Raw genomic sequence first — 16,795 nt, forward strand, 5'->3', positions numbered from 1 at the left:
CCGTCACTGTTTCATTCTTCAGCTCTCTCTCAGTTCTATTTTAATCCTAACCCAAACTTTTTTCAGCCAGCAAGTCTTTCCTTTCCAGCTCTCTTCTTTTTTTTTTCGCCTTCGTCTTTCTTTCTTTCTTTCTCTCTACCTGATATTTGGCTGGGGTCTGCCAAACTTTATGACCTCACTTCACTGCAATGTTCCAGAGACACAGAGAGAGAGAGGGGAGAAAGACAGCAAAAAAAGAAGAATAAGACGACAAAAGAAGGAATGTTGGTTCTAAAAAATAAAAAAAGACAAATGGAGATTGGTGTGAAAGATATAATGAAAATGCAATACACAGATATTTCACATTTGCACACTGCAGACTCTGACCAACACATCTGGATGAGGAATAAGGGACTGATGGAGATGAGAAAAGGGAAGAAAAGAAAAGAAATATAGGGGGAAAAAGTGAAATTAATGGCACATTTTGGTGTGAGACAGCATGCACTGCACTATGGGCAATATAAACCACACTCCAGTCTCCAGAAAAGGAAAAACTCCTTTTCTCTCCCTCTCTCTCTTTTGCCTTCTGTCTCCCTTTCTTTCTCAGAACTTGTCTGTGCCCCATTTTGGCTTGGCACAGTTATTGTTACATTCAGTCCAAATCACACACACTGTCACGGTGCACCAGAGCTGCAGGGCAGTGCTCTAAACACAACGTGTTGGCAAAACTCTGGCCTCCAAACATAGGAACAAAGCACTGATATATTCCAGACAAACAATATGCACACACACACACACTTTAACAGAAAGGAAAATACAGAGGAAACTAGTTTATAACACACACACACACACACACACACACACACACACACACACACACACACACACAGACGAGTCACAAAAACATACTCCAACACAATAGAGTGCGCATATGCACACGCCAGCCGGTGGTGCTGGATATCATCAAACACTTCAGTAACCACAACAACTTCCCGTTTCCCTAAACCCATTTCCTGCCTGGTGAGGTCACTTGCCAGCTACCACTACTGTCGCTATGGCAACAACAAAAGGACTATGAATGGACAAGGGAGTGAAACAATCGACAACTAATGAAGGCCAGAGCCGTATATGTAAATAACATCAAGAGGCAGTAAGGCAAGCTTTGTGAGAGAACATCAAAAGTCAAGAGGAGAAAAAAAGGGGACATTTTTTATAGTGGGATAGTTTTTAACAAATGAAAATAATATGGTCCGGATTACTGAAATATACACAGTGTCAAATCATATGTAACCACAAGTACCATTTGGCCACCTGACCAAAACTGAGTGATTTCAGGCCTGCAAAATGGTTATTGCAATAAAATAACTAATTATGATGTCATGAAAACAAAACCCTGAAAGTTGTGTCTACAACCTTCTGTCCTGAGCTCAGTGGGAATGGTAATCCCTGTGTTGGTTTTACTTTCTCCGTGCCTGTTCAGAGCCACATCAATGACTGTACAATAACTTTGACTCTGGCTCTGTCTCCAGCTCTCCAGTCTTGCACATGTAAAAACCTCACAGGTGGCTATAACATAAGTTTAAGTCATAAAATACTGGTGACATATATTGAATTTAATGTCAATATATTGTTCTGTTTAATTAGCATGACATTGAATTTTGATAGCATATAGCATTCATCCCTGTCAGTTAGCTTTTTGTATGGCTGTAATATAATAAATGAAAAATATAACCCAATGTTTAGACACAGCTGTAGCTTCACGTACTGTGTTTAGGTGACCTGTTTATTATACCCACTCTCTATGACACTAAGACAATTGATAATGGATGAAACAAATAAATGAAAACAGAAACACACATTTGGCAGGCCTTAGTTCACTCTTTAATGCCCTTTGTCTGAGATTTGTTTAATCAAACCACTAACATCCTCTGATGTTTGTTTAACACTGCTCAGCCTTTAATGGCTTCTGTACTATAGTCGCACTCGCAAATGCACTCTGAAAATAACCATGCGAGTTCTGATTCCCAGCACTTCGTAAAAAAGCACAGATGCACATGTGCACTTTTAAGTTGTAGGTATGAAACCATAGGAACGAGTCAACTGTACAAGACAACATAAAAGGCTGTTTCTAAGACAACTTGTGTTATATCAAACTACATTCAACTTCCTTTAAATAATAAAAAGCTATATTCACCATAAGATGAAACTGATGAAAAAGCTTTTGTAAAACCACTCTTTTGTTTATATTCATAAAACCATTCTTTCACTGTCTCCCATTAATGAATAATGGAAAAGCCTTGACTCTAATCTTCCCCTTGAGAGAAAAAAATCCTTTCAACTCCACACAAACCAAATTCAAAATATGTGTAGTAGTGTGTGTGGTGTTAATACTATTAATATGTTCAGTACTTCTTTTTGTTACCCATCAATGACAGATTACAAATAACACCAAATCATCTGAACTCACATGACATGATGCAACAATAAAGCATTACCGGCAGCAGAGCTTTGGCCTTGCATACATCATATTAAAAATCATTCTTAACGTGACTGAAAAAGAGAAGAAATATAGACTCACCACTCTGGGCTTGGTCCTCTGCGGGATAGGTGTGGATGGTGTATCTTCTGTACTCTTCTTTTGTGGTCCAGCTTGTGTAATTCCACTTGTGCCGGTCTCACTGGGCCCCTCCGATGCCGACACCGTAATTTCAGCTCCATCCCTGGCACCTGGCAGAGGCACTGGGCCCTCAGAGTCTCTCTCAGGGGCGCTCAGTTCGAGAATATATTTCTGGGTCACATCCTCCAGAGACGGGGCCTCGTCTGCTGGAAGTTTACTTGGAAGCTCTGCGAGACAGTCTCCTTCCTTCACTGGCTGCAGATGTGGAGGTGGGGAGATAGGTATAAAGGTGGCAGGTTCACTGGCATGGCGGACGTGCTTGGATCTGGTTTTGGGTTTGGACTGGGATTGGGGAGGAGGAAGAGGAGGTGTGAGGTCGGTCGACTCCCTGAGATCTCCCTGCTCCTCTGAACCCTGTTCTGGGGGATCAAATGGGTCCTCGTGAGGGTAAAACTGAGCCAACCTGTTTGGACGCTTTCTGGAGGGCCGACGAACCATTCTGGGAGACAGAACCTCAGCAAGCTTAAGGTCAAAGTTAAACTTATTCTCCTCTTCTTCTTTCTCTGCTGCACCTTGGTCTATTACATCATCATCTTCATCATCATGATTATCAGAGGTGCATTCGGATGTGGAGCGAGGCTTCCTAACTTTAGTGTTGCTATTTCCGTGATGATAGTGATGCGACTGTGTTGGCAACGCATGTTTTGGCTCACTTTCCACCTGCCACAGTTTCTCTCTCTGCTCGCTCAGGATTGGCTCACTGCTGGAAGGAGGAATCTGGCCCAGCTGATCCAGCTCAACGATTGGCTCAGCACTGCCGGACTGACCTTTGAACTGAGGGTCATTCTGGGAAAGTAAAGGGGCATCGCTACGACGACTGGGGTCACTGAATGATTTCTTCTTGGGAGCTTTGCCGTTGCTATGGTCATCAGTCATCAGTCTGTCCATTGCACCTGGCTCAGCGACAATGCTCCTGATCACCCCACTGTAGTCACTTACAACATCATCACGGAGTCCACCATCACTGTATACCGACAAGTCACTGGCCACACTACCTTTATATTCTGACAGGGTGGCCACAGCAGAGGACTCTGGGGCACCGCCTCCTCCTCCTTTGACTGACAGAGATCCTAATAGGTTGCTGTCTACAGAGGAAAAATTGCTGTTCCTTTCCTCTGCTGCAGAACAGCGCCGCTGAGGCATGGGGTCACTGAGGGAGCGGTAGACTGTGGACTCTCCATTTCCAACTGATACCATCGGTGACTCTGCATTACTGCCATTACTGGAATCAGAGCCTGTGTTGTTATTACCAGAAGGAGAGAACTTTCGCCTTCGACGCATTGCACTGGGGGTTGCAGGGGCTTCGGCTCCTCCTACAGTGCCTGTTGACCCCTGTGACACAGCGTTGTTGGTGTTGATCTCCTCGTTGGTAGCGTTGACACTGTTGATACCGGCGGTGGTGCTCAAGTCCATGATAATGCTATCACTCGCAGCCATACAGGCAGCATGAGGCAAGGAGGGAGGTGCGCTGACTTCATTCAGACGATTTGCACAACTCACGCTGTTCTCCTTCATCTCCTGTCTTTCCTGCTTAAACCCTTCCACCTCATGGAGAGCCGACTGCTTCCATACGGTGACAGGCTGCCCCAGCACATCCCTAGCAATTCGTGACCCCAAATTAACCCCTGCTGACCCCAAAAAGGACCTCTCAGAGGGGTCACTGGGGCCTGTTTCTGGCTCTGTCACAATCCCTTCATCCGTTAAGCTAGACTCATGGCCTGAAAGTTCATCCACAGAGCGGTCGTAGAACATGCTTTCTTCCGAGTCGCCCTTCAGTAAGGCTCTCTCAGTCTCTCTGCTCTGCCTCTTTGCCTTCTCCCTGTACTCTGTGCCCCTGCTGTTTAGCTTTTCCAACTGCATACTTTGTCCATCCCTCTCGCTCTCTCTGTTCTCTCTCTCCCTCTCATGTTTATCCCTATCCTTTGTGTTTTTAAACTCAGACTCTTGATCTGTCTTCGCCTCATCCTTAACTCTCACTCTGGCTTTTTCCCTCTCCTCGTTTGTTTTCTTGACCTGGAAACATTCATCCTCCAAGTCATCCACAGTTCTCCTTATATCAACATCATCATCATCTCTAGTGCTCATTTGGCAGATATCTCGAATAACCTGCCTGGCTTCCTGCACATACCTCTCCTGCAGTGGAGTTGGCATCATCTCATCATCATCATATCCATAATCCCTCAGCCTTTGTCCTCTTCTGATCCTAGAACCACCTCCATCACTTTCTACTTCCCTATCTGGCACAGACACCCTCCCTCCGTCTCCTTCTCCATCCAAGTCAAGTTGTTGCTCAGAGGAGCTTCTCTTGGTGGCACCTACTGTCAAATAACACCTCACTGGTGGTGTGGGTTTATCTGAATAAGTGAAAGATTTTGCACGCCGCAAGGTGGCGGTCAGGTCTTTCAGTGAAGGACGGCGACCAGAAGGCAAGAGGGTGCTACCATGACTCCGTGAGCCCATCCTGTACACTGATGACCCTTCTGCAGCCCCAGATCTGTCCCCCTCACTTGTTTTCCGCACCCTGAGCTCTGACAGGTCAGATTTTAGGAAGCTTAAGAGTGTCATTGTTTCTGATGCGATATCAGGGTTGGACATTGATATCCGATTCTTATCTTTTTCACCTGCGCTCTCCCCGCCTTTTGTCCTCCTTGATGCCACTGTCTCACCACCCCTAAACCCTTGAGCTACCCCACCTTCTCTGGCAAGTACACTGGAGGAGGAAGTAACTGCAGGAACAATCTTTGGGCGCACCCGCACAGGGTTACGGGAGAAGTTGTCTCCATGACCAAAACTAGGGGAGCGGTACATGGTAAAATTACCATGGTAAGTTTTACTCAGCATGGATGAGGATGCAGTTCTGCTGCCTCCTGCTCCACTACTGTTCAAAAACACATTTCCTGAACGGTTGCCATGGCCAGCCTGGTCCTCCTCCTTCAGAGTCTCAGTGCTGGAGTATCGGCTGCTACAATGGGAATCACCAGGACTGGAAACAAAAGGGGGGATGTTAACCTTTGAGACACGTGATACACCTGGGAGTGTTGTGGATGCCACAGGTGAGGAGATGCGCTCCCATTGCTGCACTCTGGCTCTATTACTGCTGGGCTCTCTTGCCAAGTGACTCCTAGATGCTGTACCCACAAACTCTCCTCCTGTGTTCTGCTGATGGTGCCTCTCTAAGTGCTCCATGGTCAAGCCCGTGTCACTGTCGCTGTCTTCTGATTCGCCATCATGATCATCATAATCATCACGGCCTGTTGCTAGAGCAACACCACTGACCTTTTTCTTCTTTCTCAGTGAGCGGCGGCGCACTGCCTCTCTACTGGGGGGCCCTAAAGAACCAGGGCTGTCTTCTTCACTGCCTGAAGACCTGCCAATGCCCTTAGCACCCCACCAGCCATTTTTACTGCGCGATAAATAACTGCCCCCTCGCTCTGTGTTGCCCCTCTCTCCTCCTCTGTAGGAGATGGAAGGAAGAGGGCCAGAGAGAGCACTCCAACCTCCTCCTCCTCCTCCTCCTCCTCTTCTTCTCCTGGTGTGCTCCTCCTCTTCGTCCCCAGAGCTAAACTTCCAGAGGGAGCTGAGGGGAGCGGTAGCTCTTGCCGAGGCTCTTAGCTCCGTGGAGGGAGCTACAGTAGAGGAGGAGGAGGTAATGGCTTTATCTGGAGCTGGAGCAGAGAAGGGGGAGGAGGAGGTGGGGGCCTGCACTCTAGAGGAGCTATGTGAGGAATGTAAACTATCCCTGGGCAGCCCGACCCCCTGTCTATCCCTTCTCTCCCTCACTGTCGGCTGCTGAAGAGAGGAGGAGCAGGAGGAGGTGTCTAGGCTCACCGAACTGCTCCAAGAAGAAGTAGCAGGGGGTTGAAGGTCAGGGTTGGGGTCAGATGTCAACCCTGTCGTCCTGGGGCTTTTACAGAAAGCCTCTGGCTCGATGCTGGGACTGCGAGATCTGTATGGAGATGAGTTAATCCTACGAATGCTGCTACTGCTTTGTAAAGTATTTCTACCAGAAACGTTGTTGTTATTCAAACTGAGCGTCTCTACATCTGCCTCCTCATCATTTGAGTACTGCTGGTGGTGGTCAGCTTTGGAATTATAGTCTATGCCATAATAAAATGTGTCTTTAGCAGTACCACTTTCTCTGTTTTGTGCTCCATGTATGCATCTCTCCTGCAAAGACGGGTTTCTGGCTTGAGTAGCAGAGTTGCAAGGTGGGAGCTTGTCACATCTATCCGACAGAGGAGCACACTCAGTGGGGCTGAGCTGGTCCGGATGCCCTCTGTCTGCCTGTTTTAAATTCTCACAATTGTCAGTCTTTTGCTGCTGTGTAGCTCTGCCTTGTCTCTCATCAAAAATTTGTCTAATTTTGGTCACACTGGGCCACTTGTCAGGGTTCAGAGGAATAAAGTCAGTGTGGTGTGTGGCAAGATAATTTCTGTGAGATTTACAGGGCGGGGGAACACCTCTACTAGTAACATCCTCTTCCTCATCTGTAGTCAAAGTCTTTTTGGGATCAGAGGTACATGCATTGATCTGTGAGTAATCTCTCTTACCAGAGTTGCTGCTGTCGGTTGGTAACAGTGCAAAAATCCCACTTTTCCTCTCTGAGTCCGACCCTGACACAGAATCAGTGCCAGAGTGAAACTTTTGCACTTTGTCCGTGGGAGACTCTGCAGTAGTAGTAGTATTACTATCCTGGAAATATCCACCACCGCTGTCCTCATGAAATGATTTACGAGAAGGCGACCCGTCTCTCCTGCAGCTTCTTGCCCGGGGAAGAGTGCTGCTCCCCCGGGTTGCTGGTGCACCGTTTCCCGACGAGGCTCTGTGCGTCCTGTCGGTGTTGCCACTGCTGCTGCTAAACTTCTCAGTGAGCTGGCGGATGGATGGAGAAATAGAGGAGAGAGGAGTGGAGGAGCCTCTCTTTAGATCTGTGGTTGGGAGGCCGGCGGTGGTGGCGGTGGTGGTGGTGGTAGTGGCAGAGATTTTGGAAACTTTTCTTGACACACTGACATTACGCGTCGCCAAGGGCTGTTCTGCTTTGCTGGGCTCCGGGGGAAGGGCGACGCCAGCTGCCTCCAAATCCTCTGAATTGTGTTGCTGGTCTTCATTCCTGTTGCTGGCGCTCAAAGACCCCAACTTTCTGAAAGAGACGCTGCGATACACATTCTTCTTCTCTCTTTCTGCCATGTCTTTTTTCTTTGTTAGATTTTACGCACACACATCTTTAACCTCACGGATATCAAAGATCCAAGCAGCTTTTTGAATTGTGGTCCATTTCCCCCCCGCAGTCTAAAGGCATGAAAACCCAACAATAATCACTCTTTAAAAAAAAAAAAAAAAAAAAAAAAAAGTTGGCAAACCCTCAAACAACAGATTAGGCATTAAAGTGTTCAGATTGGAAGTAGGTGAGTGCTCCTTCTGTTATCAAAACTTACATGTTGTCGATCCCCGAAACGCATCCGTGCAGGGAAAGCGCCATAAGTTTTTCTTTTTTGGCCAAAACTTTCCCAACCTGTTCACAAACACAACTTTTCCATTGTTGTCCCCTCCTGTTGCCAAACTTCTGCCCATCGCCAGGTCAGCATGCCTGCAAGGGCCCGACGCATCAGTCACCGTTAATTCCTAAACTGTTTGTGGATTCCTTATTTTGGCACGATTTGGTTTTCCGTGACTTATGTTGTTTTTTTTGCATGTTAATGCCTGAGATAGGGCAGAGGGGGGTGGGCGGGACTGGGGGTATAGGGGCTGTCATAGCTCCCTAGGGGATTGAGAGGAAAAGCTTTTTCTTTTTTGATAGGAGAAGACAGATACTGTGGACAAACTGTGTATAATTATAGCTCTTTCCCGTAAGAAAAAGACAGCAGCTGTGTTTCAGGAGTTTTATTCTCAAAACGACACATTTTACAACAAAACTTTACCTGCTGTACTTTTGTAACAGTTAAATAAAAATAAATATCAATAGGAAAGAGATTATATCCACAGATGCAGCTGAATTTTTCTAATTTTCTCATTTTTTGATTTTGAAGCCAATTTAATTTACCTTCTTGCATCACACTACATTAATATATTCTGCAGCATCTTTATCACCACGTGTGTGTGTGTGTGTGTTGGTGTGTTGGTGTTAGTGAATTACAGTGTCAGCATTCAGAGAAGGGAGAGAGAGAGAGAAAAGAAAACAAAGAGAAAAGTTTTTACTCATGCACAATAACCCTTCTGTGGTGCTTCCCATGTGGCTGTCTGGTTAACAGGTCCTTTTGTTCCAGAGGGGGATTTTCTGTGTTACCTTCCCCTCAGAGGAGAGCAGATTTATTGACTGCAGCGCCCTCCACAGGCCGACCTGTAAAATGTCATTGATGGGAGATAATGGATATATCTTTGACAGTGCAATCAATCTGTCTTTAGCTGGTGGTTTTGAGAGGGTTAAATGTAATGAGTTCTCACAATCTGCCTTTAATTGTGCAAGACTTGAGCAGGATTCAGTTTTAAGGACTAAATGGGGGGGGGGGGGGGGGTTAGGGGGGTAGTTTAATGCATTCCAAATGGACACTCAGGTTTTGATACTTGTTCAAGCCCAAGTCTGACAGTTTTGCTTGTGTGTTTAAATTTGGGGGATATTATGATTTGAGTTTGACTATTTCCAACTAAATCTGAAGCAGACACACTTTCATGTTGTTGAAAGTTGAAGGTTGCAGTCCAGGAAAAAGAGAGAAAAGAACACAACCACCTGCATCAACAAGCAATGTCAATGTTGTTTCTGAATCTTCTGGCTTCTGATAATAAAGCTTCAGAGTGAGTTCTGATTTGAGTTGCATAGATTAGTTTATCATTTAGTTGCCAATTATTAATTCATTCATTGTTTTGAGTCATTTTTTAAAAGGTTCCAGTTAATTAAACATTTTCTATTTTCTTTGGTCTTCTCTGATAGTACACTGAATATCTTTGGGCTGACATTTTATGGATCGTACTACTACTAATATAATCACCAGATTCATCGATAATGAAGATAGTCGTTAGTTGTAACTCTGGTAGACAAGAGAGTGTGTAAAGCAGGGGTGTCAAACATGTGGCCCGTGGGCCAGAACCGGCCCGCTGAGGGGTGTGATCCGGCCCACTTTCCTTTCTGTGTTCTTTTCCTTCCTTCCTTTCTTCCTTCTGTCCTTCCTTCCATCTGTCCTTCCTCCCTACCTTCCTTTTATCCTTTCTTTCTTTCTTCCATCTGTCCTTCCTCCCTTTCTTCCTTCTGTTCTTCCTTCCTTCCTTCCTCTGTTTCTTCCATCTGTCCTTCCTTCTTTCCTTCCTACCTTTCTTCACTCTTTCCTTTTGTCTGTCTTTCCTTCCTTCTTTCTTTCTTCCCTTCTTCCCTCCATCTTTTTAATGATCCGTCCCACATGAGATCAAATTGGTCTGTATGTGGTCCTTCAATGAAAATGAGTTTGACACCTCTGGTGTAAAGGTTCTCGAGGGAACATACAAAATTAGTTTTATCTGAATAAATTAAATGCATTCATGATGAGCTGCAAGACTTTTTTTAATCACTATTAGTTTTACATTATGACTTATGACAACACAAGAGAGCTGTACAACAAAAATAAAGAGAACATAAAAGTTACTTTTTCATTAACATAATTATGTAACAAAAATATAATTCTATATCTGATACTACTCCATGTTACAGTATTTTACAAAAATAAGAATTCATCTAAATAATACTGATTGGCACAGTACACAGACCTCTGAAATGTCTAAAATAAGCACCCACACATAGAAAATCACAACAACACATAAATGCTTCTTTTTGCTGAAGCTTAAAGAACATACAGTTCATTTTACCACATTACTTATTATGCATACTGCACATACACTCACATGTACATTAAGACATTCCTAACATCTTTAAGCACATGACCTCACATTGGGGTCAAAATTGAATATTCACATTAAACCAATATACATAGTTTTCCCTCTCATAAGTGCAGAACTCATTATTATTATTAAAAGCTTTTCACTCAGCAGATTTTTATGTTGTAAAAGCTGCAGATTAATTTAGTCATTTCAGCATGATTTAGACATTTTAAAATCAGTGTAATCCATATGGACTCTGGTCTAAGTTATGGACTAATTAATACCTTACCTTTATATTTGAATGCATTAATCGTACATCTACTTATAAGACTTCAGCAGCGTCAGACGTCATGAGGCACATTTTCAAACAGCGATAAGGACTCAATGCTGAAAAGATAGAAATCTAAATCAAACACAGCATCGTTATGCATCTCGAGGATGACAATGCAAAATTAAACATTACTACCAGGACGACATTCAAGTGTTTGTTAAATTAACATGAACAACAGTAAAATGCAAACACAAGGCAATCTGTGTTCATTTTATGAACATTACATGTACAAAATCAAAAACTCAGTAACTCGGTTACTCAATAAAAAACAGCAGAAAAAAGTTGACAAGAATTTTTTTTTCTATTGAATAGACTCTTTAGGATCAAGTTAAGAGATATTAAGAGTTATTTTAAAATGTGATGTCACAGTCACTTTTTACTTTCAGCAGGCGTTCAAAAATATCCACTATTTAATATATTCTGTCACTTCATCGGACAATATATAACAAGTTTTTATCACGTGGAAGCCACAATATCGACCGTATTATACAAAGTACAATATTACATTATGTACAGTTCATAGAGTACCTTAAACGAGTACACTGTCCCTTCTCACTGATGTCTGTACTCTCTATTCGTTACAGTATTTTCTACACTTGTATCAACGAAGGGTTCACACACTCACAGGAAGACGAGCCTTAATTTAGATCCTACCCTAAGGTCTGCAAATTGCACTTCTCCTTCCTTCTAAAATCAACTGCATCTGATAAGGATTTTGATATATAAAAAAATATATTAACATTGGCACAAACCTTTAAATTAAGATTTTACAGATGTGGTGTGGGGGGAGGGGAAACTTATGGGCTATTTTTACATGGTAAGAGCAGGATTACTTCTCTAGTTTTTTGCTGGCACCTGTTTGTCTTTAATTGCAGTGGTCGAGCTGTAATCCTTTCTGGATACTGTTTTAATTAAAAACACATTTTTTTGTTCGAAATAGCAGAGCAAGCACTTCAGCACAGCGAGGGTAGTTGTCGTGCATACACCATCCATCGGTGAAAACATGCATTAACAAGCCCTGTGGCTGGAAAAGGAAGTTTAAAAATATATATATAGTCTGACTTTTCAGCATAAACCTTCATATGATGAAAGTATAATATAAAAAGGCACGTTTTTTTACAGTTTCAGTCTTGTTCTTACTACATTCACTGCCATGTTTTTGCGACCCAAGCAACTTCATGTAATTTAATATGTAGTCAAAAACATATTATTCCATAAAGTATCCTGTCCCCTCTCTCACTCCTGAATGTCTCCACTTCCATATCATACGTAAGGTCATTTATAATGATCTTACATGCATACGACAACCATGGAGGCCTTATAGTACAGCTTTATATTTAACTATACAGTTCACAGTGCTTAATGACAGAGATGAAAATGGGGAAAAAAACAAATGTATTTACAAAAAAGGGGGAGTGAGATGAGGGGAAGCTTCTACATTATTACCCAGTGCACAAATTTAACTGAAATTACCATTTATCAGATAAAAGGGACAATGCAGAATATATCAGAAAGCCCTGGTCCTTTGACTGTATCATCAGTGTTTACAGTGTTAATAGCCACAATAATTATATCACCAAGACAACAGTGACTAAAATGCCTGAATTCCCTTGATATAAATTACACCCATAGTCTGTGATAGTTAACGCCAATTCAAGATTATTCAAGTTGATTTTCATTTCAGTTTGGGATATTTCTCGAAGTCTAGGTAACCAGATAACAGCATTTCAGTAGGCTGTCTGATGCCAATGCCTCTCTTGCAGTGAATAGGGTCAAAGGTCAAACCTGAAAGGCATCAGCAACAAATCCATCTATCACTACTCAACATTATGGGATCCACCACTGATGCAGCATCAAGGCTTTAAGGAAATACTGTTGCAGTGTAGAAGATTCTTGCTCGCTCACACACTGGTACCTTTGTCTCTACGGGTGGTGACTTTGAGCATAAACCTTCGGGTGCTCTGCCGGTAGCGTGGCTGTGTGAAGTAGAACAGAATAGGATCCAGAAAGCTGTTCATACTGGCAAACGGCCTGGTGCTCTTGTAGATGATTGAGAACAAGTTCCTCACCTCGCAGGGTGCCCCGGGCAACGTGCGTATCACCAGGTACATAGTCTTGGTGAGGTGAAACGGCAGAAAGCTTATGCAGAAAACCGTCGCCACCACGATGATCATCCTCACCGCTTTGTCCCGTTTCTCCCCAGTCGCTATGGTGACACCCTGGTAGACCACCGGGCGGCAGAGGATGTGGGCCATCCTGCAGTAGCACACCATCACGCCCATAAAAGGCAACAGGAAGCCGAGGCAGGTCAAAGCCATGCCGTAGGGGTAGTAGGCCACAGAAAGATTTGGCGTGCTTAAATCGTAACACACTGTGCGGTTTCGCTGGATTCCCGTTGCAGCGAAGTGAAACGTCGGAGCGCAGAGGAGCACGACCACAAGCCATACGCCTCCGCAGATTGACCACGCCATCCTGCGGCCACCATTCTTGTGCCACATCGCGAGAGGATGGCAAATGCCCACATAGCGCTGAACACTGATGCAGGTGAGGAAGAGGATACTGCCATGAAGATTACTAACACAGAAAAACAGGAAAGAAAATATCTTATTACACTCTCTTCACTTGAATTGCATATATCACATTTCATATGTTACCCTCTATCAAACAACAGGTTGAAATTGAAATCAAGACACTGCTTTCTTAACAATAAAATAAGAGTTACGGTGTGTAATATTCTTCCACTGAAATATCATCACAAATGGAGAATATATGGATATAAATGATTTGGGTTCAGCTTCAATATGCTTCAAACTAATGGAGCTTTTCCACTACACAGTTCCAGCACTACTCGGCTCGACTCAACTCGACACGGTTCCAGGAACGACCTTTTCCATTACAAAAAGGTAATCAACGTGGGCGGGGTCGTCATAGCACGGCTCAGTGATACTGCCGAGCGAAACAATGGAGGACATGGAGGCAGTGGTGTACTTGCTGCTGTATGTGGGTTTCACACACAAAGCAAGAAAATTGAGCCGTATGGCTGTAACACTGTTACTGGTATTTAAAAATGGCGGGTTTGATTCTTGTGTGGGACGGCTCATGACTCTTCCAGCGACAACTCTTCTGACCAATCAGTGGCCGGCAGTCTGTTGACGTCACATTTAGTATCGGCTCGGCTTTCCTGTAAACTCAGCAGAGCAGGTACTAAAAAAGTACCAGGTACCAGGTACCAGGTACTATCCCTAGTGGAAACCGAGTCGAGTCGAGTCGTGCTGGAACTGTGTAATGGAAAAGCGCCATAAGTGTTTGTCGGATCATCGAACAGTAGGCTATCTAAACTCCTTATCTCCACACCTTCTCCACGGCAGAATTACTGTACCTTAGCAAACCAAAAATCATCATTCACTTCATGCACTGACCAGGTGTGAGGAGGCACATTTAACTTAACACATGCACAATTGACTGTAGCACAACCTATGCCTTTAAGATGAGCTTCCTTTGAAACATACTTAGGCCAGAGAAGTTATGAAGGGAATACGTGTGCACAGGTGCTTACAGAAATAATTAACTATCAGTCAACCTCACCTGTAGAATTGAAACCTGACAAATTTACAGGCGAAATCCCCAAAGGGCCAGTAGTCACGCATGCCATAGTTGTAGATGAGCAAAGGAAGTGACATCACATACAGGAAGTCGGCTATGGCCAAGTTGAGCATATAGATGTTGTTGCGGGACAGGTTGGGTCGCGTCTTCCATATCTTCAGTATGACGGCAGCATTAAGAGGAAGTCCAAGCAGGAAGACGATGGTATACACAGCAGGGAGTAAGATACGTTTGAAGTCCTCCTTGTAGGTGCAGCGGAGGACACCCAGCCCGCTGATGTTGGTGATGTTGCTGATGCTGGGGAGTAAAGCGTCTGCTGTGTGGACGCTGGTGGAGAAGATGTCTGAGGAAAAGGGTTTGGCGATGAGAGCTTCCGTAGAGAAGGAGTCGAGAGTATGTGGCATCTTCACATTCTGCAGGAGAGACAAGGAGAGACATGAAGGAGGTTGTTACTTTGATAGCGTTGATATTATTACTGAGACAAAATCAACGATGATGTGAATATGGACCAGGGTTATTATAGTTATGCAGCAGCTGTGGTTAAAGAATGAAATTAAAAAGGACTTGATGATAAACCATATTTGGTGTCACACATTCTTTCATCCTTTTCAGCTTCTACAAGTCAAGTCAATTCTCTCAATACCTGAAAAACTAAAACTAAGACTAAAACTAAATCAGAACTAGTCAATTCCTTCAAAATAAAACCAAACTAAAACTAGTAAATTCCTTCAAAATAAAACTAAACTAAAACTAGTCAATTCCTTCAAAATAAAAACTAAACTAAAAACTAGTCAATTCCTTCAAAATAAAACTAAACTAAAACTAGTCAATTCCTTCAAAATAAAACCAAACTAAAAACTAGTCAATTCCTTCAAAATAAAACTAAACTAAAACTAGTCAATTCCTTCAAAATAAAACCAAACTAAAACTAGTCAATTCCTTCAAAATAAAACTAAACTAAAACTAGTAAATTCCTTCAAAATAAAAACTAAACTAAAAACTAGTCAATTCCTTCAAAATAAAACTAAACTAAAACTACTAAATCACTTGTGAAACTCACTAAAACTAAACTGAAATAAAAAAGCAAACTGAAAAACTAAATAAAAATAAAAACTTTAATAACCTTGATGTGGACTACTGAATGTGACTGTGGAAGGTCATTTTTAGCTTCCAGGTAGGTGTGTGTGATTAAATTTCACTTGACAGACATTCAGATTGACATGTAAACCTTGTATGACTGCTGTGGCACAAAATGCAGCACGCATAGCAAACATATAGCAAACAAAAAAAATAATATTTGCCATGTGTCAAGTGTTCACTAAGACGCCCTCCACTAGATGGTGTAAGAGATCAGTATTTGTTTGATTTACACCATTAATATTTCAAACACCCCACTGAACCAGTCACCTTGACACCTGTCAGCACCACAGTTTTAGTCCAGAACCAGGTGAGCCGAGTCCACATTTTTATCCTCAAGTCACATGAATTCAGTAATTTACCTTCTGTCAAGCCTCAATGCTTTGTGAGCTCTTATTTGGATTAGGAATACCAATCACAAGGTCATTAAAAGGATTTCCTCTAATCTTTCTGGTTTCTTCTACACAAGGGGTTGGTTTCTTTCTTCTCTTTAACTGAATAATTCATCACCGCAGGCCTCTGAAACAAGAGAGAAAACCTACCCGACGGTCACAAGCAGCAGATATCTGCAAGCAATGACGAAGGGTTGCATGGAGACGTTGCTTCTTTTAAAAGGCTCACAAGCAAAAATAGGTTGGAGGTGTGTGGCGATAAATAAAGAGCCAGCCTATCAGATTATATTCATTACATCAGTCCTTCCATCACTTTATAACAAGTACAAACTGGACCAATGAAGTTTTGAAATGAAAAACCACTGCAGACTGTCTGTTCTCCCACTCAAAGCTCCCACTGTTAGAAACACAGATCTTAAATTGCCACCTCCACTGGCAACATTAATCATATCCATTTCCTTCATGGCAGCATGTGGGCGGGTAAGTGATTGGCTTAAGCCACTTCCTATTCAATCCTGTCAGACTGTGATTCATTCAGTTTCACAACTTTTGGCTGCAAACCCTTTCATGTATGCATGTACTGCTTTAAAAAAAACTGTGTTTGAGTGGTATTAGGGGAAAAATACAGTTTGAGAGAGAGAGTGTGTGTTTTTGGTTAACTCCTCTGTGTGGGTGTATGCACAATTTGTTATGAACAACAGTGACGCATGATTTCATCATTCCTAGTATAGTAATTGAAGAGGAGGGGGGAGGTGGGGGAGAAGAGAGCCAAGTGCTAACAGCCTGTGAAATATTTTTTTTACACCCAACCAATCAGCACCCAGCGAGGGATTA

At 43.1% G+C, this 16,795-nt stretch overlaps 2 protein-coding genes across 2 annotated transcripts in view; both read right to left on the reverse strand.

The window, feature by feature from the left end:
• LOC128360453 (rho guanine nucleotide exchange factor 17-like) overlaps nucleotides 1-8,322 on the reverse strand; it is a 73,491-nt gene extending 65,169 nt beyond the window's left edge. The window contains exon 1 of the mRNA XM_053320888.1: nucleotides 2,558-8,322. Coding sequence (XP_053176863.1) covers nucleotides 2,558-7,843 — 5,286 coding nt within the window. The 5' untranslated portion in view covers nucleotides 7,844-8,322. The remainder of the gene's footprint in view (nucleotides 1-2,557) is intronic.
• A 4,121-nt stretch (nucleotides 8,323-12,443) lies between these two features.
• LOC128359956 (P2Y purinoceptor 3) lies at nucleotides 12,444-14,740 on the reverse strand (the record flags this gene model as incomplete). Its single annotated transcript, XM_053320268.1, has 2 exons — nucleotides 12,444-13,403; nucleotides 14,415-14,740. Coding segments are annotated over 2 exons (999 nt in total), but the record flags the coding sequence as incomplete, so codon positions are not given.
• Nucleotides 14,741-16,795: the final 2,055 nt, after the last annotated feature.

Source organism: Scomber japonicus, chromosome 6 (assembly GCF_027409825.1).
Source record: "Scomber japonicus isolate fScoJap1 chromosome 6, fScoJap1.pri, whole genome shotgun sequence".
Taxonomy (NCBI): Eukaryota; Metazoa; Chordata; class Actinopteri; order Scombriformes; family Scombridae; genus Scomber; species Scomber japonicus.